Consider the following 22,601-nt stretch of genomic DNA (forward strand, 5'->3'; position numbering starts at 1 on the left):
TATTCAGAGGAATCCCCAACGCTGCCATAATGAAGTGTAAAACCTGGACGTGGTTCTCAGTTATAGTATTGAAGTATATGGCCAAGCTATCTAGATAAGAATGCATGCTCTGACCCAAAATTTTTACAAACGAATCGAAGGGCCCATGGCTCATTTGTCCAAGCTTTTGCTCTTGACCATACGGCCTAGAAGCTCCTTGCAATTCTTCTCACTGTATTGCTCCCATACTTCGTATAGTGACACCAACTCTTGAGTCGACTCAATCACAGCCTTGATGTCGACCTCACTCTCCGCAAGCCACGCGATGAGCTTTTGTATTCTGGGAGGAGGACCAGCTCCTCCCTTGTCACCGAGGGCAGCTAGAATATTCATACCGCCGTCTCGCATTGCCCCTGCAATTGGAGCCGCAGAGCCATGGAAGGCCGTCTGGCTGCTGGGCTTGAAAACAACGGCCACAATGACCGCCATGACTGCGATAACATGAGGCGGGTACAATAGAGACAAGTCGGTGAGGTAGTGATCATTGATCACTGACCATGCAAGTGCAACCTCGTCCGACGTGAGGGATAGCTCAGGCTGGAGCTCCGATAGAGTTCGGTAGGGATGGTGCACAATCATTTGGGCTTGCATCTCGGAAATCAGCGAGAACTCGCATTCGCCGACTTTGGAGACGTCAGGAGCAATAAACTCTTGTGGTGCATTAGCGATGGCCGGTTTATATGTGTTCGAATATTTGCCTACCTGGCCAGAGACCTCGAGCCTCGCCGACCACGAACCTGATATGCTGAGGACATTCTTCCATTTTACAGGCGAGATAAAAGGCTGTAGTAAGGACAAGATACGGGTTTGTGTTCCTGATCTCGTTCTTGGTGTAGTATCGTTTGATATACACCTGAGCCGTGGCTAGTGCTTGCTGTCTGGTCGCCATCCGCTTGCCGAGTTTGATGAGCTCTGCTAATACTTAGCTTGGGTCTCCCTGTTCTCATAGAAATAATCTTACGCTGGTTAAAATAGATATTGAGCAGTCGTTGATCTGGCAGCGGAAACTGCGAATGCGCAGCCCTGTCTTTCTCTTTGAACCCCTCCCTGATCTCTGCTAGACGCTCCCTGGTAAACAGCCAGTGCTTTCGCTGGGTTGAGGCCCAGTAGTTAGCTGCCATGATTTGATGATGAAGTCTCCGGGTTTGCTCAGGTCCAAGTCGGTGTTGTCCTCATGATGGCAGTTTGAGACAAGTTGTTCAGTGATGACAACGGCGTCTCACTCTTGAAAAATATGAATGTTAAGCTGCTTGGGCCTACCTTCCTGACATGGCCACCTCTCTCGGAAATGAACACCGCACTTGGAGTGTAGTCAAGACGAGATGGCCTTAACCGTCGAGTCTAGTAGGCTTCCAAGGAAGGGTATAGTGAGGCCGATCACCGGGCCGGTTCCTCCCCATGAGTTCTGGCTCGGAATTTTCTTTCTCCTGCCCGCAATAATTCGTGAAGCAAATCACTGCTGCGGGATTTCTCATGGCCATTATCAGGCTTGAACGCCAATCTGCAATATCAGCAACCCCTCTGCTATCGTTATAACTTGCAGATTCGATGCCCCTGCTATCCATACGCCAGTCCTCCCCTACATCGACGGGGATACACTCTTATCGCGCATTCTTGACCCCTCCATCAAAATAATGACGGAAGCTCGGTAACAACATTACTCCAACCAAATATGGCCCGCGGCGAGTCGAAATCCGAATGCGACGAAAGAGTTGCCAGGCTCTGGGCGCGCCTGGGCGCGGAAAAGAAGGAGCACCTTGACTACAACGGGTTGAAGAAGGGTCTGAGGAGGATCGATCACCGTGAGCTACTCCATGACCTCATCCCGTGCTCTTGTTGGCGCCTGACTCGCAGTAACGGCGGTGCTAACTATTTTGCGCCCCATAGCTCTGAAGAATGCTGATACTATGCTGCGGGGTATCTTCCGGTCGGTCGACTACAACGGGGATGGGATCATAGAGTACTCCGGTAAGATCACACGTCATCGGAATCGTGACGAGTCCACGATACTCGAGCACCTGCCACCAACTGGTGATTTGATCAACCTAATGATTCCTAGAATTCCGATCTTTCGTCGACCGTGCCGAACAGGAGCTCTGGCAGCTCTTCAAAAGTATTGATCGCAATAATAACGGGGAAATCGACAAAAGCGAGCTCAAGGCCGCGTTCTCAAAATCGGGCGTCACTGTTTCGAATTCCAAACTCGACGAGTTCTTCGCAGACGTGGATGCGAATCAGGATGGTGTTATTACTTATCCAGAGTGGAGGTGAGCATATCTCACGGGGTTTCGCTTGAGAATCTTTGCTAATCAGTTCCTGTCATGCAGGGACTTTCTCCTCTTCCTGTCCGGTTACTCGTCCTACGACCTTCACGCCGTTCTGTCATATTACAGTGCCACGGGAAATCTAAACCCGGAAGGAGATGTCCACATCAACGATCTACAGGGTTTAGGTACAGACCACTCGTTTCTTAGACGTTATATTTTGGCCATCAGAACACTTTTGCACAATATCTTCCCAGCGCATTCTTTGACAGCCCTCTTCCTGTCAGCCCATGCGGAAGCTCCACAGTCCACGTTTGCGAATGATCCCTCCAGCCGTGACGGCGACCTAGAGTTGGAGTGGCTGCCCATACCCAGGACCGTCGCCATGTGGATGTCCTTTCGATATTATGAACAGAAGTTGACCGAGAATACTCCTCAACTAGGTTATTTTATTGCTGGTGGTATCGCGGGCGCCGTATCCAGGACAGCCACTGCGCCGTTGGATCGTCTGAAAGTCTATCTCATTGCGAAGACCGGATCCCCATCCCCCGCCGCCACTGCTGCCAAAGATGGAGCTCCGCTCAAGGCCGCTGGGAGAGCCTCTAAATCACTGGTTGTTGCATTGAAAGAGCTGTGGAAAGCCGGGGGTATCCGCAGTCTTTTCGCTGGTACGTGACTTCTTTCATAGAAGTAACAAGACACGCTGACGGGAAAAGGCAACGGGTTGAATGTTGTTAAGGTCATGCCTGAGTCAGCCATAAAATTTGGAGCCTATGAGGTCGGATCACCCATCGAGCGCGCACACCGTATAGACGATGTTTATTGACATTTCACAGTCCGCGAAACGGGCCTTCGCTCGCCTCGAGGGTCACAATGATCCGAAGCGTCTCAAACCCACTTCACAATTCTTGTCTGGCGGATGTGGTGGAATGGTCGCTCAGTATGTTACTCAGATACTACTCAAGTGTGACCGTCTAATATATTTGCAGGTGCTTCGTCTATCCTCTCGATACTTTGAAGTTGTAAGTGCTCAGTCCCCGGCCTCTGCCATACTTCAACCTGGCTAACAAATCATACTAGCCGAATGCAATGCGAAGTTGTCGAAGGTGGCTTAAAGGGCAATCAACTCATAGCGGCGACAGCCCGAAAAGTATGGAACAAGAACGGTATTTTCGGCTTCTTCCGTGGTTTGCCGCTTGGTCTCGTTGGAATGTTCCCTTATGCCGCCATTGACTTGTCGACCTTTGAATACCTAAAACGCACCCTCCTTGCTCGAAAAGCCCGTCAACACGGCTGCCACGAGGACGACGTTCCTCTCTCAAACTTCACGACAGGTGCTATTGGCGCCATTAGTGGAGGTGTTAGCGCGTCGGTTGTCTATCCCTTGAATGTTCTTCGAACCCGGATGCAGGCACAAGGCACCGTACTACACCCGACAACCTACGACAGCGTCATGGACGTTGCCCGCAAAACCGTCCAAGCTGAAGGCTTCCGCGGATTCTACAAGGGACTTACCCCGAATATGCTCAAGGTCGCCCCCGCTGTGTCTATCAGCTACGTTGTCTACGAGAACTCAAAACGGATGCTTGGGCTCAGGTAGGCCGTTTCGCCTTCATATAGGACATTGCGGCTTGTTCTAGAGCGACTCCAGCGAGCGTCTCGCTGCGCGTATTAAATAGAACGCCGATAACGAATGCCCGAGCACAGAGTAGGGCTTCTTTCGTTTCGAGGGCCAAATCACCAACCTTGAGGTGTCATATCGGCTTCCGGACCCCTCAACTCCTCGAATCCGCCGCTCGACGGCATTCTAGCTCGTCCACATCGCTCACTTTCGCCACATAAAACGATTTATCTTCTTGTTGGGTCCTTAAAAGCGTTTACCGAGATACCCTTTAACCAATCGATCGCTTTCAGTGCGATATCATGGCCTAACTATGGAAATCCATCTATTCATCTTTGTGTTTGCTAAACAAGCAAATACGTTGATCTTCTTCGTACTATACTCGTCACCTATCTCTTGCGTCTTACTCGCCGACATTCGAAATGCATATGCTTTAGATAGCTAATTACTCTTTGATCGTTGTCAGTGCGACATCAATTTTCGTCAACGACACGTTTTTGGCAGCTTTTACTACCGCTTTATACCGCAAAACTAAACTCGCATGGCAAGGCGTCCTGCGATAAAGCATCAGATGGAGTTTTATCTTTATTTCCTTCTCGCTAACCCATATGTACAACGGCCTCCTGGAATTGTCGGTGTCTGACAATTTTTGTTCTCTGTCTTTTTCGTTTGTATCAATTATAGGGATTTGTCGAATTATTTGCTAGGATAGAATATATAGTTCATAGATAGGCGGACATTTGAAAGTTTCTTTTTGAGTCATTTCACTAGTAACAAACTACATTAGATGAACATATATACTTCTGAAAGGTTCAAATTTCCAGTCCAAGACAGTAGCCAGAGTTCATGATGACTAGCTTATTTCTTAACAGCATTAACCTCCGCATCCTTAGGAAGAATATCTGGTGTCGGGCCCACAGGCGTGATACCGAACGGGTTAATCTGCGAATGACTCTTCGTGTAGTGCTTCTTGATATGCTCAAACTGCGTCGTCTCCTTGAACGCCGGAACATCCCAGTACAGCTTCCTCAACCAAGCATGGATAGCCGGGTATCCGGAGCGGATATCCCGGATGTTGCACTTGAAGTGCTGCACGTAGACAGGGTCAAAGCGGACGATTGTGGTGAAAAGCCTGATATCTGCCTCGGTGATGTCCTCGCCGAAGAAGTACGTCGATTTCGAGTCAACAAAGTGCTTCTCGATCTTATCGAGGGACGAGAAGAGCGTGGTCACGTTCTTCTCGTACGCCTCCTGCGTCGTCGCAAAGCCGGACTTGTACACGCCGTTGTTGACGTCGTCATAGACCCATGCGTTTGTGGCGTCGATCTGCTCGCGGAGAGGGGGAGGGAAAAGGTCGACTTTCTGGTACTGGGCGGGCAGGAGGTCGTCGAATTCGTAGTAGAACATGCGGATAATTTCGGATGACTCGTTGCTGACGATGCGCTTTGTTTTCTTGTCATAGAGGACCGGGACCGTGAAGCGGCCGGTGTAGTTGGGCTCGTTGGCGAAGTAGATGTCGCGGAGGTGGGTGTATTCGGAGTGGAGAGGGTCTGGGGTTGTGTTTGCGCCAGGGATGTCTTCATCGGGGGTGGCAAAGCGCCAGCCTATTTGATTGAAACATGAGTATCTTCGTTGGATGTGTTATAGAGCTAGGGGTTCTCACCTTTCTCGCCCAAGTGCCAGTGCACCGATGTGTATGTGATGATGTCCTCGAGACCCTTCAGCTGGCGGGCAATCAGGGTTCGGTGTGCTGCGCAGGTAAGCTTCTGATTCACGATTGAGGCTATAAGCAGATATACGCACCCCAAGGGCAGGCATAAGAGACGTAGAGGTGGTATCGATCCTTCTCGGGTGGAAACTCAGCTCCGGCTTCCCTGGAGATCCAGTTTCGGAAGATGGAAGCCTGGCGCTTGAATTCGCCAGACTTATCGCCGGGGTTCACCCAGTTGGTGATCTTGTTAGAGTTATCGGTCTGAAAGTATCTCAATTAGTAAATGATCAAGGCCAGGCGGACGTTGAGAACTTACAGCCATATTGCGGACGGCGAGTGGTGCGGGGAAAACGTTCGTAACGATGTTCGAGCTGGATGACCTAGACAATAGGCTGAAGGGAGATATGTGCTGCGTAAGCTGATTGAGTTGCCGCAATACGCGAAACATGAAGAACAGAGCTAGGAGGCAGCACTAGGTAAATATATACGAGGCTCGAAGAAAGATGCGGGGAGGCCGAAGACCATGACGTTGATTACGTGAGGGGTCACTAAGCCTGGCTTTAAGCCAGATCGGGTGCTGATAAATGATTGCCTCATCACCACCTAAGACAGATTACGGATACAGAGTACGAGTCTGAAGACTAGTTGACTTGAGTGTCATCTAATGGGTACCTATATGGTTATTCAATGTGTAAATATCTTGTGGCCGAACATGGTTATCATTTTCAATGTTCATGAACATTCAGGCGCTCTCATCCTGACCTTTACTTCCGCTTCACCATGACATAGGGGATCTCAACATCCTCTTCGGTCTGGTCTTCAGCAGTCACCTCGAAGATGACATTCCTCTGGTGGTCGGGAATCGGCTTCTTGCTGATGTGCTCCACTAGCTGGGTCATCCTGTAGCAAACGAACATTAATATTGAGGCCATTGACCATTAGACGGTGGTAACTTACTTCATTGGAAGGCGGTCCTTCACCTTGGACGGGCCGTAAAAGCTAGCATAGAGAAGGCTGACACCAGAGCTGACCATGCTGATCTCCAAGCCCAGGTCTGAAAAGTGCTTGAGGAAGTCCTGCAAAGGAATATCGTCCACTTCGAAGCGGTCCCAAATCTGGTCAATGGACACTTCACCCTGCTTGCCCTGGTATTTGGTCTTGGGGCTTGCGATAGGTTCACTGAAACCGAAGAACGGCAGCGCAAGGTTCACAAATCCGTTCTTGTACTGTTCAATGTCATCTTTGCCATCGATGATCTTCAACAGCTCCATGGCAACTAGACCAGTGACGAGCGCGGTAGTTGTGGCAATGGCGGGAATAATCTTTCCGGCAATGAACTTAGTCTTATGACGGTCAGCAGGGGGTATTTCGTAGTTCTCAGCGCGCAGGTTACTGGCTGCCGTAATGAAGTCAATGTGGTGATTAGAATCATCGTCCTTCTCAAACTCAACGGGGTTTAGACGGAATCCCGCAAGCGACTTAGGAGAAGGAAGGGTATCGACGAGTTGCTTGATTTCGTCATTGTCATCAAATGAAGATCCAGAAGGCTGAGCGTTCGGATCAGGGTCGTTCTCGTTGGCCTGGATTTTCACACCCGACTTGGGCTTGAACTCCGGGATGATCATGTTATCCACGACCTTTGTATAGTATCCCTTATCAGCACCGGGGTTCTTGATGCCGTAGTTGAAGGCATGGAGATTTGCGCCTGCGATGATGAATCCGAGGTGTGTGGGGTTGGTGCTATCAAACTCCAGGGGCGTGGGAGCGCGCTTAGGACCTGACCAGAATGGCTGGCCTGTTGAAGTAGTTGAGTCTTTGGGGAAGTTGTAAAGCAGTTGTTGAATGGCGTTATTGTACTGAGCTTCAAACTGGTTACGCGCCCACACAATACAATCGTCAAAAGTCAAAGGTTTCTCGGTCACCAAAAAGTCGCGCAGGTGCTCCAAAGTCTGCTTCTCGTTGCCAGCCTGTTTGAGCGTTTGCTCAATGTAGTTCGGCTGAGACAAATACATGTTGACGGCCTCTGGAGGCCCAACGAAGTATGTTTGGAAGAGGTCTCTAGCCCAAGCGATTGTGTGCTCAATCCGGTTGGGGAAACTCTTCAGCGTGCACATGGGGAACGACTTCTCAGGGGGATCCTGAGAGCTAGAGTAAGACTCAGTAATACGGGGAAGGACGACTTGGGTATTTCCCTTGGTACCAAGCGTACCACTTTCTAGGAGCGGCTTCCTGAAGAAAACACAACGACGATCGACGTAAGTTCTAGCCTCAACATTGTCAAGAGCATTTGTGACTCCATCAAGACCCTCCCAGAAATCTTCGTTGAAGACGTCCTCAGTATCGGGACCCACACGGTCCTTGAGCGTAACAATCTTGCCCTCGAGCTCTGGGTTCATTGCAATGACTGCAGCGGAAGCACATTCACTCTTGAGCTTGCCGACATCTTTGGTGCGGAAAAGGAATTGGCGGTTGAGATTACTCTTCTCAATCTGGTCCATGTCTGTGACATAGATCTTGCCCTTGGGACCCGTTCCTAGACCCATCATAGCCCAGTTCTTCAGCGTCTCGCATCCAATGGCACCTGCACCGACTAGGAACTGGGTAAGATTGGCAATCTTATCCTGGAACTCTTTACCGAACACAGCAATCTGGCCGTCGTAGCGAGTTCCAAGAGGCTTGCAAGTTTCTTCGGAACGAGTGACCGAAGTAGGCAGCGACTCCAAAGAGTCGAAGTAGAGCCACTGGTGTACAGGACCAAACTTTCCGGATACTGCCTTGAGGACTTCTTGCGCAACAATGCCTCCGAAGAAAGCAGCCAAGGGGTTGAGGTCACCCTGAGCCTGGTAACTCAGCTCTTTGAGGAGCTTCTCGTCTAACTCGACCTTCTCTTCCTGACTAGATGCAAGATCGTTCGCAATCTTCAAGAATTCCTGGGCATCGCTCTCATGATGGGGACGAGGGAATTGTCCCTTAATCTCTGCAAACTTGTGGAGGGCTTGAACACCGATGTGAAGCTGTTGAGGACGGTCGAATTTAGCAAAGTCAGAGATCAAGAATTCTGGCTTCTTGATTTGTTCGAAAAGCGGCTCGAAGTCAACGAACTTGGGCATCTTGACCTGTGTGAAGAGACCACCACCCTGGTAAGTACCGAGGCCAGATACGTCGCCAATTGTGAACGAGTAGGGGCCCTTGACGGTGATTTTTCTAGGTGCACTGTTGTTCAGGCCATCCATACCCTTGACTTCAGTGAAGGTGACGAAATCACCGTCCTCCAAGCCATGGCGAGTCTCATCGAGCGCGGAAACAAGACCCTCCTCAGAGATGTCGGCCACAATCCCACCTACAGGGTCTTCGCCGGTGGAGTCGCCAACAGTGAAGTTCTTCCCAAAATCGTTGAAGAGGTATCCAAATAGACCGAAGGTATCCGCTATCGTAAGGTAAATGCCGTTCTTGTGGCAGAAATCCGCAATCGCCAGCTGCTCCTTCAACGGGGTAAGAGTAAGGACAACTGCCTGGTAGCGTTTCAGTTGTTCCAAATCATCTACCAAGTTGCTGCCTTCGTGGATTGTAACCGGGACATAGGAGTTCAACTCGGCAACCCTAGGGGCGGTGACGTCGGCACGCGGCTTGCCGACATCTTGTGGTTGAAGGAAGAACTGAGAGGAGAGATCGGAGATAGCGACGGGGGCAGGATCGTATAGGGTGAGGGACTTGACACCGGCGAGAGCGATGTTTTTGGCTACACAGGTTAAAGTCTGGACGTGTAGGGTCGGTCGGAACTATACTCACCAACTTCGACACCCAGACCTTTCAGACCAACAACGAGGACATTCGATGAGCCCATCCGTTTCATGGCTTCATGGCCAAGAACATACCTAGTAAGATTAGTCTCCCGTCGAAAGATGGTATCCGTAGGGCGCTCACAGCTGTCGGCTGTACAGGGACTCGTCGATTTCGCCCTGCTTGATCTTCTCGACCGTGTCCTGCGTGGGAGTATCGACCTCCATCTTGGAGTCCTAATCTATTTAGCAAAACCATCAAGCAGTAAGCAACGGGATCGAGCATACCGTCATGGCCTTCTTCTCCGGTCGAATTTCAGACTCGGCAGACGCTCTTCGCTTTCCCGGCTTCGCAGCGTCACGGACTGGAAGATCGGAGGAGGTAATGGTGAAAATATGGAGATGAAAGCCTTGCGCTAAGCAAGACTTTCAAGCTGTGATAGTTTGTGAGCTCTCAGAGCAGGCCCAGGAGTAAACAGCAGCGGTGTAGTCCGACGACGGGGAGCTTGGGGAGCTCAGAACGCGGGGTCGAAAATAGGGAAGATGAGGGGTCTCTATAGACGGTTTCGGGGGAGACGAGCGTGCAAGAATCCAGAGAGGCGACAGAGATGATGGCGTGAGCGAGGTAGGAAGAGAAAGTCTGTGATGCGAGGCAAAAAGGTGATAAATCAATTAAGACCAGCTGAGTCGACGTAATTGAGGGGAGCGAATTGAGTGACTGACTAATTCATGCCTCAGGCAGAAAGTTAGTGTCTGATTTATACGTTGATGTGGCCCGTGTCACCTTGCCCTCTTGAAGCGACATGGATGGAAGGCAGGCAGGTTTGATTATGTTCTTACAAGGCTACCTTGTTAGTAACTTGCGTACTGCAGGCATCTTCTTGGTACTATCATGTAGAATCAGGTAGAAACATCATTCTGTAAGGTCGTCTGTGGTCATTCTTGGACTGCTGTGATGATTATAAATTTTGGTGCCCTCCGCTTCCTCTGCCTGCATACAAGCGAAATCCGCCTGTTCTAAGATGGCTTTGTATGTCCGTGGTCTAGAGAATGCTGTAACTCATGTCCATGATTTGACTGTTGTATAGCAGGCTGGGACTTTCCATTGGTATAGGTTATGTCTCTTTCCAGCGTATTCGTTCTACAGACCATGAATATGTGTTCGTACCATAGATAGTTAGGTGAATATTTATCATTCGCGGGTCAAAGAGTGTAGCTCTTTGGATTACGGATTTCTCTCCAAAATCTAGTAGTTGCCTCCCCCCTGCCCGCCTTTGTTTCTATTCATGCTACTAAACCTAGCATGAGTAGGATCAGGAACGAGTACTAGCAGCATCTTAAGGGGCAAGCTCTACGATCTGCTCTGAAAGTCCGTCGATGTCGGCGAGCGGGCCATGTGTAGCAAGCCATGCTGGAGGAGCTTGACCATCCAGAATGATTGGTTGATGTCGCCGTAAACAGTAGGCCATCGAGCTATCAATGAACGGGCCAGACGTTGATGATAGAAGTTCAGTGGTTGCCGACCGATTTAGGACATTCTTGCGAGTTGCATTGACGAGAACTGGACAACGACTTAGAACCGACAGAAGACGCTTGATAAAGCGTGGGTTGCTTCTCACCTCATTTCGGAGTTCTCAATTCACGTAATCGGCATGCCGAAATATCGGATAATCGGGTATAGACTCAGAAATGTGTTCTCGGCCCGAAACCTCTCAGCGGTAAAATTCCGGCATGCTTATACTCTGCTTGGTAAGGATTCTTAAATTAAGGATTAGACAGGGTCCTCACCCGTCGTGCCTCTCCGATTGGCAGGGGACCTGGAGAATATCCAAGCCGATTGGGCGGCAGCCGCGGCAGCCCGTATCATGGTGTCAACGGACCCATTCTCATAGAAGATTCGGTGCTTCATAAGCATGACAGATTATATTAGCCAACTTGACCGATATTGGACTATGTATCACGGTACTGTATTTGCAGCATTTGACAGCAGTGTGGACACTCGGTACGATGTATAAAAGAGCGCTGTCTTGCCGCCGATGTCTGTAGTTAGCAAACAAAGCAGTCGTCGAATCCTCATATCTCTGGTCATTGACGAAAATGTTGATTCCCTCTATTATCCTTGGGGCGCTGTCTCTGGGAGTTGCGGCAAAGGGTCAGTACGGCTCGCCCCCAAAGTATGATTTTGTCGTCGTCGGTGGAGGGACCAGTGGATTGGTTGTCGCCAACAGGCTTTCAGAGATGAACAACGTCACTGTGGCTGTCATTGAGGCCGGAAACTCCGTTCTCAACAATTTCAATGTCACTTATGTCCAAGGTTATAGTTTGGCGTTCGGCACTGAGATAGACTGGGCGTACCAGACCGAGAATCAGACATATGCCGGAGGACTGCAACAGACCATCCGGGCGGGAAAGGCTATTGGTGGTACAAGCACGATCAATGGTAGGTCGCGTCTTTATCTCTCCATGAGACCACTGCTTACTTGAGCCCCTCGCAGGAATGTCCTACACCCGAGCCGAAGACGTACAAATCGACAACTGGGAAGTGGTTGGAAATAAGGGTTGGAACTGGAAAAACCTCTTCCCGTACTATAAGAAGTCGGAAGGGTTCGAGGTGCCCACGAAGGATCAAATTGCGCATGGTGCCAATTATGACGCCAGTTACCATGGCCAGAACGGCCCCTTGAAGGTCGGTTGGCCCGCGTCAATGACCAACAGGAGCATTTTCCCTATACTCAACAAGACATTCGAGCAACTTGGCGTTCATTACAATCGCGATTCCGAAGGAGGCAAGATGGTTGGATTCACGGTGCATCCCGACACAATCAATAGAGATGCGAATGTCCGCGAGGATGCTGCTAGGGCGTACTACTGGCCGTATGCATCCCGCTCGAACCTGATGATCGTTCCAAACACGCAAGTGAACAAGATCATCTGGTCAAACGCCACCCAAGATGAAGCTATTGCCATTGGTGTTGAAGTTACGGGTCCCCGTGGCGTGGAGAAGATCTATGCTTCCAAAGAGGTCATCTTGTCGGCTGGAGCACTGAGGTCGCCAGCACTCCTTGAATTGTCCGGTGTTGGGAACCCGGATATCCTCCGTCAGCATGGTGGGCCTGTGAAGATTAACCTCCCGACCGTGGGCGAGAACTTGCAGGATCAAACGAACAATGCTCTCACCTGGGATAGTGATGATTACTTGACCGGTCTCGCGACATTCTCCGCCCTGCCCTCGGTCAACCAGCTTTATGGCGACAAAGTCTCCGCCCTGGCATCGTATGTTGAAGCTAACCTCGCGAGCTACGCAAAGAACGTGTCAAGAGCCTCCAACGGTGTGGTAAAGGAATCCGATCTTCTGGAAGCTTTCAAGCTCCAGTACGACCTCATCTTCAAGTCACAGGTTCCTTATGCGGAGATAGTCTTTGCTCCTAGCGGTAACTCGTTTGCCAGTGAGTATTGGCCACTGCTTCCTTTCTCGAGGGGCAGTGTGCATATCCAATCGGCGAACGCCTCTCAGCCCCCCGCTATCAACCCGAACTACTTCATGTTTGAGCAAGATGCCGCCGCACAGATCCAGGTGGCTCGATATATCCGCAAAGCTTTCGGTACCGCGCCACTTAGTGATATCGTGGGAGATGAACTTTCTCCAGGATTAGAGGCCCTCCCTGCGAACTCAACAAGCTCGACTTGGACGAACTGGGTTCATAAAAACTGTAGGTGTCTTTCGGTGAATTTTCAAGAAACATTGCTGATTCAATTTCAGATCGACCAAACTATCACCCGGTCGGAACTGCTGGAATGCTTCCTCGGGAGAAGGGAGGAGTTGTCAGTCCTGAGCTCAAAGTTTACGGCACCAAGAACGTCCGTGTGGTTGATGCTTCGGTTCTCCCGTTCCAGCTCTGCGGCCACTTGATGAGCACTTTGTATGCCGTGGCTGAAAAGGCTTCAGATTTGATCAAGCAAAGCCACACTGCATAGACAATTTGACTAGGTGGTGCGAGGTGTTAGCGGATTAAGCAGAGATAGAGGGGGAGGTATTTGTGTACATTAAAGTAGCTTAGTAATTATAGTTATGCACATACATGTCAATGTGGTTTCCTCAAAAGTGCGCTTGTGATTCCAGGTAGCGGGCAGAGACACTGTCTCCGAGGTTTGGCTTTCTCCTAGCATGTACTTACCGGCAGCTACGGCTGATCTCTGATTGCCTATGAATCATCTACACACTCCTTCATTTGCAGCGATTGCGTCCACAACCCCTTGTGGATAGTCAAATCTCACGCGTCACGATTCGTTATCTCGGCGGTCCGGAATACACCTCATGAAAGTAGTCGTTCTTTCAGCCTATTTATATGTGTCGACTCGAGATCCTTGGGAGTGGGCTTCTGTACTGGCAACGTCGTGGCTCAGCACAAAGTAAAGACCAGCCTTTCCGCTTAGTGTGAGTGCCCGCGATAGCTTTACGCCAACCGCCGCTCCAAACTAACCCAGCCCCAGCGAACTTCAGCCAGGATGCTCCACGAGATCCTCCTGTCGCTCTCCGGCCAGCAGTCGTCTCTCTTCAACTTCCAAGCAGAGGAAGATGCCGTCTCTGAAGAATCTTTTCCGCTCCTTTCGCCTCCAGAGAAAGCCCTCCTTGCCTCCCTCGCCCGTCTGAGCCGTCTTCACGCCCGGCTCCGAGCTCACACGACCTTGATCTGTTCCTCACACCCTTCCGTCATATGCCGAGCCGTTTCTACCGCGATTCGAAGTCATCATCTTGGGGCCTTTCAGAAGAAGATACTTGAGGTGGAGAAGGCTATACTGGTTGAGGATAGTGGCTATGTTGGAGGATACGGAATTGTGCCATTAGCGACGGTGGTCGGCGAGTTCGCACCGTGGACACGGAGATTGGAGTGGCTTTGGGAGATTATGCGCTTCATACAACCAAGCACCAAGAAGGAACACGTTCAAGACTGCACAGGTGCGGGCTTGATAAACCATCTTCGCGGCGAGTCACAAACTGGGTATGTCGACATTGAAGAGATCGTACTAGATTTGATCGGTACTGCGGAAACCGCGTGGATGAGACAACTATCTACGTGGCTGCTTTATGGTAACCTCCCTATTCTCGGAAAGGGCGATTTTTTCATTCAAGAAGCCGGAACGACGGAGAACGACGGATCTGTCGCCCAATTTGCGATCCATACCCGACTCATACCTCAGTTTGTCTCTTCGCATACCGCGGCATCGATCCTATTCATAGGAAAGACCCTGAACCTCATCCGCGTTAAACGGGGGCCTAGCGGACACGCATCCGACACACTCCTGACATCCCCGGTTACCCTCCATGGCGAACACATCAGTCATCTCGCCGGGTTGAAGTCACCCATATCTGCCTCGAAGTTGTCTAACGCGGTCGACTCAATCCGAACATCTCTGTCCCAAAGTACACTATCCAAACTATTGCCGCTTCCTAAGATTCTAGAAATACTTTCTCTTCTGCACGATTTCTTACTTTTACAACGTGGTGAATTTGCCACGGCGTTAGTGTCGCATGCTGATGCTCGGTTACGAGATCGCCAACTGAAACCAGAGTCATCTAGTGCCAAAGACCTACCAAACAGTGTCGACGGACTTGCCATCGAAGAAGGTGACGTGGCAACGACCTTGAGCAATACCTGGGCGGAATTGTACTCGTTGCAAAACGAAGAAGACCCGGTCGATGATGAGCTCGACCTCGCGAGAGAGCTTGTCCGGCTATCACTCAAGTTGAAAGCATCCAGCCAGAGTCTGGAATTTTCGTCAGATGACGCTACGGCTGAACCAGTAGCTGAGACCTCGAGTGTCTCGTTTGACGATCTCCTCTTTCCCATCTCGACATCACTCTCGGTGCAGGTGCGCCCTCCCTTAGACCTCTTTCTTTCAGCGGCCGATATCTCAATTTACACGAAAATGCACTCGTATCTGTTGGGTATTAGGAGAGCACAGATTCGCTTGGGCGATCTCTGGAAGCACACGCCGCTCCGTCGGAGCCACCCATCCCCATGGGGACCACCTCGAAGTAATAGTCGGTTCGGGCGAAGTAGACTCCAAATGGGCCGGCAACGTGAAAACACAAGAACCGGCCAGATGCGGGCCATCTGGGCGACAAGTAGTGCATTACTCTTTGTGCTTTCCGAGATAGGAACTTATTTCCAGGGGGAAGTCATCAATGAATCATGGCAGCACTTTCGGGACTGGATAGAAGCAGGAGTATCCAACACATCTTCCCCATCGGGATCGCGACCAGGAACTGCGACCTCATCAAAAGCACGAAGCGTTCGTCTGGGCGACCAGACTGATGATCGACCGGATGTGCCTCCTAGGCGCCACGATCCCGAGGCCCTCACAGCTGCCCATCGCCGGTACATATTCTCTCTGGTGCAACTACTCTTCATCAACGACGCACCTTTCACTGAAGCTCTCCGGGGTCTGCTCGCGAAAATCGACCATTTCATTGCTCTTGTAATTCGATTAGAGAGCATTCAGCGCAATATGGATCTGGAGTCCGATGAGGGTGTAGTTGATGCATTGGTAGATTACGCGACCGAGGAGCGCGAAGTATGGCATGCCCTTCGAGAAGCGCGAGGGGACACCGAAAAAGGCATCAACCAGGTCATTGCACGACTACGGGATATCGATGACAGCCGGGCAGAGGAGGGACGGATGATGTTCGAACCCTCAACGAGCGCCACTAGTCATTGGAGTGGCTGCTCGTTTAGGCCGCGCAAAGCAGCTGGGGTCGACCGACTGCTCATGAAGCTGGACTTTGGGACAACAGGCAATTAGGAGTTTGTTTCTGGCGCTACGGCAAAGCAAGCATGGAACGGTGAATAATGACTAGGACATGATTAACGATATGCATTTATCAGGCGACTTACTGAAAGAACCATGTATGGACCATTGATGACCAGAGGCAAGCCCTGCGTTCTGGAATGTTTCCTGTTATGTCGTTTGCCGGGACTGCCTGAAGCGGTAATCCCGACATGTGGCCTGGGAAGTCTGCCGGAGGCTGGGGAAGCTTTGCTGTCGAAGTCCTCTGTGACGATGCATGCGATAACCAAAGATTACAATATATGACCTGGAAAGCTATGTTCCAAGGCCGTGGTCGAGAGATAAGTCAACATGATGCAACTGTCTATTACACGGTGCCTGCGCCAAGCCTGCAAGGTTCAATCGGCCTTGACTACGGAGTAAGGCAGGTTCAGATTACACTCTCTGACCTCCATCTCTCTGGCAATTGGCCGGCAGCGCTGCCGAACTCAGTCTGGTGTCCGGGAATTCCTTGAGCCTTGAGGCCCGTCTTCTGTAAATGACAGGCCGGACAGACTCCGGACAGAAATAAGAATGACACCATCACTCAAATGCCAAGACGTTGGTAGCAGTTCCAGCTAGCGGAAGCAGGTGCCGGCAGTCTCCTCATCAACTCGTGGCATAGCGGTGACATTTAGAGGTTGACAGCTTCCAAAATCAAGAATTCACCTCCTCTGTATACCTCCCAGTGGTGATTTGCAGGGCCGGGAATATGGGAATAGAAACCCTATACCCCGGGATACCCGTTTGATATCTGTGGAACTGGAACTGGACCGGCCGTGCCAACTGGACGTTGAACCGACATGCCTCGACCGACCGATCAGACCCTGCTTTACCGTCTCCGGTAATGCAACGCCTGAAGCCAAACCTCACGATGCTCACCTGAGCCTTCTCTCTGCCTTCAGCCCCTTCGAGGCCCTTGCTCGCCCATTCACCGCTGACCTTGGCCGCTGTTCCTTAGTATTTCTGTACAATTTTATCTTTTTGCCTTCTCCACAGCTGATCATCTGCGGCAATCCGAGTCGCGTCTCGCGAGCCCGGACTGACGTTCCATGGCTCCATTGCTTGACGCCGACTGGGATTCTTGACAGTTGACTTCACGATGAAGGACTCGGACTCTCTACAGTGACAGAGTAGTCACGCGGCTTCTAGAATCTTATATTTTATTTTTACATTATTTTTATTTCCGATGTGGAAGGTTTTTTGGGGTAAGGTGGTAAGTCGTTGAGGGATTACGTTCGCGGTGTGCTCGTGGATATAAACAGGCTCTGCCCAAGGGATGAAGATGCTTTCAACTTGTTTACTGTTAGCATCCTCTTCTTGAGTCAATTTGAGATTACTTGACAAGCAAACGGACTTCGTTCCGTTGGTACTTTAACCTGCCTCATTCATGACCTTACTTAGCCCTACTTTCCTCCATCTCATACATACATACTTCAACTCCACAACACAATGGGCAACACAAGCTCGCGCGTTAAACCCTTGCGCTCTTGCTTCTCAGCACCAGCACCAGCGTCAGTGTCAGCGTCAGCGTCAGCGCCAGCATCATGGGCTCGCATCCGCTCCCCCCGCGCTGTTCCCCGCTTTCCCTATGCCACAACCCCCGAATCATCCACATCGCAATTCTCAGAGAAAAACACAGACCACGTCCAGGCGCGCAAGCCCGACCTTGAAGAGACTCCGTCTATAAGGCGCTTCCTGGATTTCGACCTCCACGACCGCGTCTATATCGTCACCGGCGGCGGAAGAGGCCTCGGTCTATGCATGGCCGAAGCGCTCTTAGAAGCCGGTGCCAATGGTAAGCTACCTCTACGATGACCACGCTCTACCCAACATACATCAATCCTAACAGATCCCAAGTCCACTGCCTCGACCGCCTCCCAACCCCGCACCCAGACTTCGAAGCCGCCAAATCCCACGCCGCCGAACAAACCAACGGCGGCTCCCTGCACTACCACCGCCTCGACGTGCGCGACCCCGCGGAGACAAACGAGCTCTTTGCAAAGATTGCGTCTGAACACTCCCGCCTCGACGGCCTCATCGCCGCCGCGGGCATAAACTACCTCGCGCCCGCCCTCTCGCACACCCCCGAGAAACTCCACGAGGTCATGGACATCAACTTCAACGGCGTCTTCCACAGCGCCACTGCGGCGGCCCACCAGATGATCAATTACCAGCAGAAAGGCAGTATCTTGCTTGTAGCCAGCATGTCCGGCTTCATCGCGAACAAGGGGATGACGAGCCCCGTTTACAATTCGTCCAAGGCGGCGGTTGTGCAGCTTGCCCGCAACCTGGCAATGGAGTGGGGAAAGCATGGGATCCGCGTGAACTCGCTTTGCCCTGGACATATTGTGACGCCGATGGTTGACCAGGTGTTCCAGAGGGAGCCGGGGGCTCGGGCGATTTGGGAGGCGGAGAATATGCTGGGGCGGCTTGCGACGCCCGAGGAATTTAGAGGCTCCGCGCTGTTTATGCTTAGTGATGCTAGCTCGTTTATGACGGGGAGTATGCTGGTCCTTGATGGGGGTCATACGGCTTGGTAGACTAGGGAGTCTTCTCTCTCTCTCTCTTCTGGCTGGCTCCTGTTCATTTTTGTTGGTGTTCTCGAAAATAATTACCAACGTTTAACACTAATATGGTGTTGAAAACGGTACCGTGGACGGAATCTGGCCATTTTCATGGCGTTGGTCCTTTTCTTTTGTTTTGCTCATGGGTTGACCCGGGCACATAATAATTTGGGGCTTGCTTTGCTTCTAGGATGTAATAACAACTTGCCTGTCTCTTCAAATCGCAATGAAAAGTTAATTGCAAGTATATGTCCAAGGTAATCTAGAGTAATATAAACAATAAGCCAAAGATCTATATAATATATGTAAACGCCTCTTGTCTACGTCCCCCGTCGCCTAGTATAAGAACCTCGCGCTCCCTCTCCGTCCCATCCCCCTCGCCCTCTGCTAATCTAGCGTTTGCCCGTCTAAGTATTCCTCTCAAAACTCCGGCAAGAACCGCAACAAGCGCCATAAATCCCGCGCAAACCGCCATGCCCCTAACATACCACGGCCCATCGTCCGCAGGATACAGCCTCGTACCCAGCAGCGGCCCGCACTGCCCGATGACATTGAGGATCGCAACACTTGCACCCTTGCCCTCTTTTGCCGCGCGGTTGTCCATGCTCCAGGTGATGATTAGCGTGATGGCTGAGAAGAAGCCTGCTGTTGCGGGATAGACGCAGATATAGCGGATTGATATGTGGAGCGGTGGTGAGAGGGAGTCATGGAAGTGTCCTGTTAGCGCGATGGTTAGGTACGATATGGCGGAGATCAGGGCGTGCGCTATTAGGTAGGGGCTTCGGCTGCGGGAGCGGTCGGATAGGTAGGCTGTTATCAGAACGGTGATGAAGGCGATTAGGTACGGTGGGGCGCTGAGGGCTTGAGAGGTTTGAGGGGTGTAGCCCATGCTATGAATCGTTAGTTGGGCGATTTGATGACGACTGGAAGGAAGACTTACTCTTGTAGTATCGTTGGGAGGAATACGGGCATGGAGCCGAAGGCCACATTGCAGCTGAAAAACATGCACTACTCTTCGTTAGTCGGATGCGAGTCTCAGTAGGGTTGGACATGGACATACAGCTGTGATGTATGACTTGGGGTCAAATAGGGCCTTCCCAACCTCGGCCCAGTTAAATCTCCTCCGATTGCCAGGGTACTCAGGCCTAGGACCATCACCCATCCGCAATTGAGCTACCATTCGTTGTCGCGGCTCAAGGAACGCCGCAGTCCCTGGCGAGTCAGGAATCATGAACCAAGCAAAAACGGCAACGATGACGCTGGGGAATCCCTCGACCAGGAACAATGCGCGCCACGGAGCAATTGGCCCGTCGCTGCTCGACCTCACAATTAACCACGCCAGACTGCTGGCGAATGTCGAGGCTAACGGGGCAGCTGAAATGAATAGCGCGTTTCGAAAGGCGAGCTCTTCGCGCCTGTAGAATAAGGACAGGTAAAACGGAACGCCTGGACCGAATGCTGCTTCTGTTATCCCCAGTACTGCGCGCAGGAAGATCATGGCCCCGAAAGACGTAGCGAGTGACTGGAAGGACGCTACAAGGCCCCATCCGCATACGCAAAGCGATATATACACATGCGCCGGAAACACACGGTAGAGTAGGGTCATCCACTCGAAAAGAATGTAGGTAGTGTAGAAGGCTGTCAGAAGCCATTCATACTGTGACGAGGAAAGATTCAAGTCTTCTGTAAGACCAGCAATCTTCGCGTTCCCAATATCTGACGGGGTTAGGGACGTGTCCAATATGGGGCGCTGGAATGGCTTACTTGACCGGTCTAGGAAAGACAGTAGATAAAGCAGGGCTAAGAACGGAACGAGTCTTCGGTCAAACTTCTTTACTACCTGTTGCTCCTCAATAGGCGTAAACTTTGGCACTCTCGGCCGATGGAATTTGGGCTGCGCTTCATCGTTGAAGTTGTAGTCGTCGGTTTCGTCTTCTGAGAAGAAGTCTTGTACAGTGCCAAAGTCCGTCTGAAGTTTCAAAGAGCCACTTCGGTTATGTCCTGGCTGGTCATCAACGGATCCATCTGAGATAGGAGTGTCTTCAGCATTTGATGTTGATGAGCTTTCAATAGAGGCTGGCCCCGCCAAGGAGCGGAAGGGCGCCATTGCAAAGATGAATACGCGTAAGCGGGCTAAATACTCATATCTTATTGCGTGAGATGGCTAGAAACAGGAATAGAAGAAGAGAAGGAAAGAAACAGACGTGGCTAAACAAACGATTATCAGAAGAAGGGCTGCGAAAGACAGAAATAGGAGCATGGGCCAAAAATCCGGGGGATGACCTTGCTGTGTGATCTGCCCCGTTTCCCCCTCGTGCCAGGTGCGAGCCAATCACAGCCGATGCTACAGAACAATGATCCACCCGGCTACTACCGGTCTCGTAACGGGAAAGCAACAACAGCCGCATGTATCAAACACGGAAGAAAGTAAAAGTAACGGAACTAATTTACACGATCGTAATTCCTACGTTGTGTGTTCACGCCTTGTCAAGGCACTGCTGGTAAGAAGCCGAAAACGCCCTGTCATCAGCGACAATCATAAGGACGGTAAGAGTCGACGATGCGACGAGAACGCTTATCGCTTCTGCTCTCACTGCGTCTGTTGCTCCTGCTCCTGCTGTGATTAAAGTGGTACTGCTTGCGCCAGTTGCCCGTGTCGTCGTCAAAGTGGCGTTTACGACCACCCAAAAGTTGGGCTGTCTTGTCCCTTGCAATGGCAAAGGTATGCTCCAGGTCCGGGACATAGCTGCTATCAGAGAGTCCATTAGCATGAAAGTAGCGCAGCGTGTTCTCGGCCGAGTCGCGGAGGAAGCGGACTGCGCTGAGGCTATCGACCCCGTCCCTGGTCTTTGTGTTGAAGTAGTCTTCCTTGGCTTGCTGATAGACATCCAAGAGGCGTGCCACGCGTACGTCATCTTTTGGCGCTTGATTGCTAGGTTCTATAGGTGCGGCGTGCTTGATGTTCTCGTTGCCGTAGGCAGGGGGCTCGGGGAAGTAGCGCAAGTACTCGGCATCGATGTTGAAAGGGGAGGAGGGCACCACTTCTTCGCGTTTGAACTCCTTGTCGGGAGCGGCGACCGCGGTCTCTGTTTCCTCGTGGGCGCCTACAGCTATGGCCGTGCTTAGCTGGGAATCACCCAAACTTGAAAGAGTCAGGACATACCATTGTTCAAGACATTCTGCACTTCAACGTGCTTAGAGACGATGTCTAAACCATCTGATATAGACGCAATCGGAACGATTCCCAGGAACTCGGTTAGGTATAGCTTCAGCGCGCCGGGATCAGTCGCGCTCTCCCCGTAGTTCGAGAGAATGAGCAAAGCTCGATCATAGATAGTCACCTGGCAGTCTTCAAACTCCTGCGAGCGGCACTTGGAGAGCGCCACTTGCCGGCGCAGAGCCCCGACGAGAAGAGAGTACGTATCCGCGTCATTGAAAACTTCGAGCATGACAGCACTGGGACCGTTGGCTTTGCGGTACTTGCGGACTAGGTCATCGACCCTTGCCTGCGGGCCATCGTTTCTGACGCGGTCACCGCGATGAAGGGGGCCGGTTGGGGCCATGGCAGCTGTTCTTGAAGACATCGGTAGATAATTCTGGGTTATGAAATGATGGAAGTAGGGGGTTGGAGTTAGAAGAACCGGTGTTGCTAGCAATGAGCGCGATTGGGTAGACGGATCTCAGAATATCAATGGGAGAGCCCTTGTGGAGGAGGGAGAGGGAAACACATTTGTGTGGTTTCTTCACTGGGACTGTAAATGAGACAATAATGGCGACCTGTTGCCGTGAGGG

At 51.2% G+C, this 22,601-nt stretch overlaps 8 protein-coding genes across 8 annotated transcripts; 4 read left to right on the plus strand and 4 right to left on the minus strand.

Moving 5' to 3' along the window:
- Positions 1-46: 46 nt before the first annotated feature.
- ssn8 (cyclin-dependent protein serine/threonine kinase regulator SSN8) lies at positions 47-1,378 on the minus strand. The gene is made up of 3 exons (XM_073723335.1): positions 1,001-1,378; positions 742-951; positions 47-689 (listed from the first exon to the last, which is right to left on the minus strand). The coding sequence occupies exons 1-3, from the start codon at positions 1,158-1,160 to the stop codon at positions 151-153; spliced, it is 909 nt and encodes a 302-aa protein (XP_073588038.1). The 5' UTR covers positions 1,161-1,378; the 3' UTR covers positions 47-150.
- A 333-nt stretch (positions 1,379-1,711) lies between these two features.
- Positions 1,712-3,903, plus strand: BDW74DRAFT_165830 (calcium-binding mitochondrial carrier protein; the record flags this gene model as incomplete). The annotated part of the gene is made up of 8 exons (XM_073726467.1): positions 1,712-1,841; positions 1,927-2,007; positions 2,099-2,306; positions 2,367-2,971; positions 3,020-3,081; positions 3,140-3,243; positions 3,293-3,325; positions 3,384-3,903. 8 exons carry the CDS (start codon positions 1,712-1,714, stop codon positions 3,901-3,903), a joined length of 1,743 nt encoding a protein of 580 aa, XP_073588039.1.
- An 879-nt stretch (positions 3,904-4,782) lies between these two features.
- ubaA (E1 ubiquitin-activating protein ubaA) lies at positions 4,783-9,642 on the minus strand (the record flags this gene model as incomplete). Its single annotated transcript, XM_073726468.1, has 8 exons — positions 4,783-5,528; positions 5,588-5,674; positions 5,728-5,896; positions 5,952-6,107; positions 6,415-6,535; positions 6,593-9,374; positions 9,425-9,510; positions 9,560-9,642. 8 exons carry the CDS (start codon positions 9,640-9,642, stop codon positions 4,783-4,785), a joined length of 4,230 nt encoding a protein of 1,409 aa, XP_073588040.1.
- A 1,869-nt stretch (positions 9,643-11,511) lies between these two features.
- BDW74DRAFT_174520 (GMC family oxidoreductase) lies at positions 11,512-13,389 on the plus strand (the record flags this gene model as incomplete). The annotated part of the gene is made up of 3 exons (XM_073728052.1): positions 11,512-11,854; positions 11,910-13,124; positions 13,175-13,389. 3 exons carry the CDS (start codon positions 11,512-11,514, stop codon positions 13,387-13,389), a joined length of 1,773 nt encoding a protein of 590 aa, XP_073588041.1.
- A 175-nt stretch (positions 13,390-13,564) lies between these two features.
- BDW74DRAFT_80115 (putative gamma-tubulin complex component GCP4) lies at positions 13,565-16,317 on the plus strand. The gene is made up of 2 exons (XM_073733769.1): positions 13,565-13,849; positions 13,906-16,317. The coding sequence occupies exon 2, from the start codon at positions 13,921-13,923 to the stop codon at positions 16,216-16,218; it is 2,298 nt and encodes a 765-aa protein (XP_073588042.1). The 5' UTR covers positions 13,565-13,849; positions 13,906-13,920; the 3' UTR covers positions 16,219-16,317.
- Positions 16,318-17,206: 889 nt separating this feature from the next.
- On the plus strand, positions 17,207-18,943 carry BDW74DRAFT_80117 (putative short chain dehydrogenase/oxidoreductase). The gene is made up of 2 exons (XM_073733770.1): positions 17,207-18,040; positions 18,103-18,943. The coding sequence occupies exons 1-2, from the start codon at positions 17,695-17,697 to the stop codon at positions 18,783-18,785; spliced, it is 1,029 nt and encodes a 342-aa protein (XP_073588043.1). The 5' UTR covers positions 17,207-17,694; the 3' UTR covers positions 18,786-18,943.
- On the minus strand, positions 18,938-21,125 carry BDW74DRAFT_80136 (putative MFS transporter). Its single transcript, XM_073733772.1, has 3 exons — positions 19,870-21,125; positions 19,750-19,817; positions 18,938-19,699 (listed from the first exon to the last, which is right to left on the minus strand). The coding sequence occupies exons 1-3, from the start codon at positions 20,914-20,916 to the stop codon at positions 19,102-19,104; spliced, it is 1,713 nt and encodes a 570-aa protein (XP_073588044.1). The 5' UTR covers positions 20,917-21,125; the 3' UTR covers positions 18,938-19,101.
- Positions 21,126-21,335: 210 nt separating this feature from the next.
- On the minus strand, positions 21,336-22,372 carry BDW74DRAFT_174524 (uncharacterized protein; the record flags this gene model as incomplete). The annotated part of the gene is made up of 2 exons (XM_073728053.1): positions 21,336-21,919; positions 21,973-22,372. The coding sequence occupies 2 exons, from the start codon at positions 22,370-22,372 to the stop codon at positions 21,336-21,338; spliced, it is 984 nt and encodes a 327-aa protein (XP_073588045.1).
- Between the last annotated feature and the right edge of the window lie 229 nt (positions 22,373-22,601).

This window comes from Aspergillus multicolor, assembly GCF_047715735.1.
Source record: "Aspergillus multicolor strain CBS 133.54 unplaced genomic scaffold BDW74scaffold_3, whole genome shotgun sequence".
Classification (NCBI taxonomy): Eukaryota; Fungi; Ascomycota; class Eurotiomycetes; order Eurotiales; family Aspergillaceae; genus Aspergillus; species Aspergillus multicolor.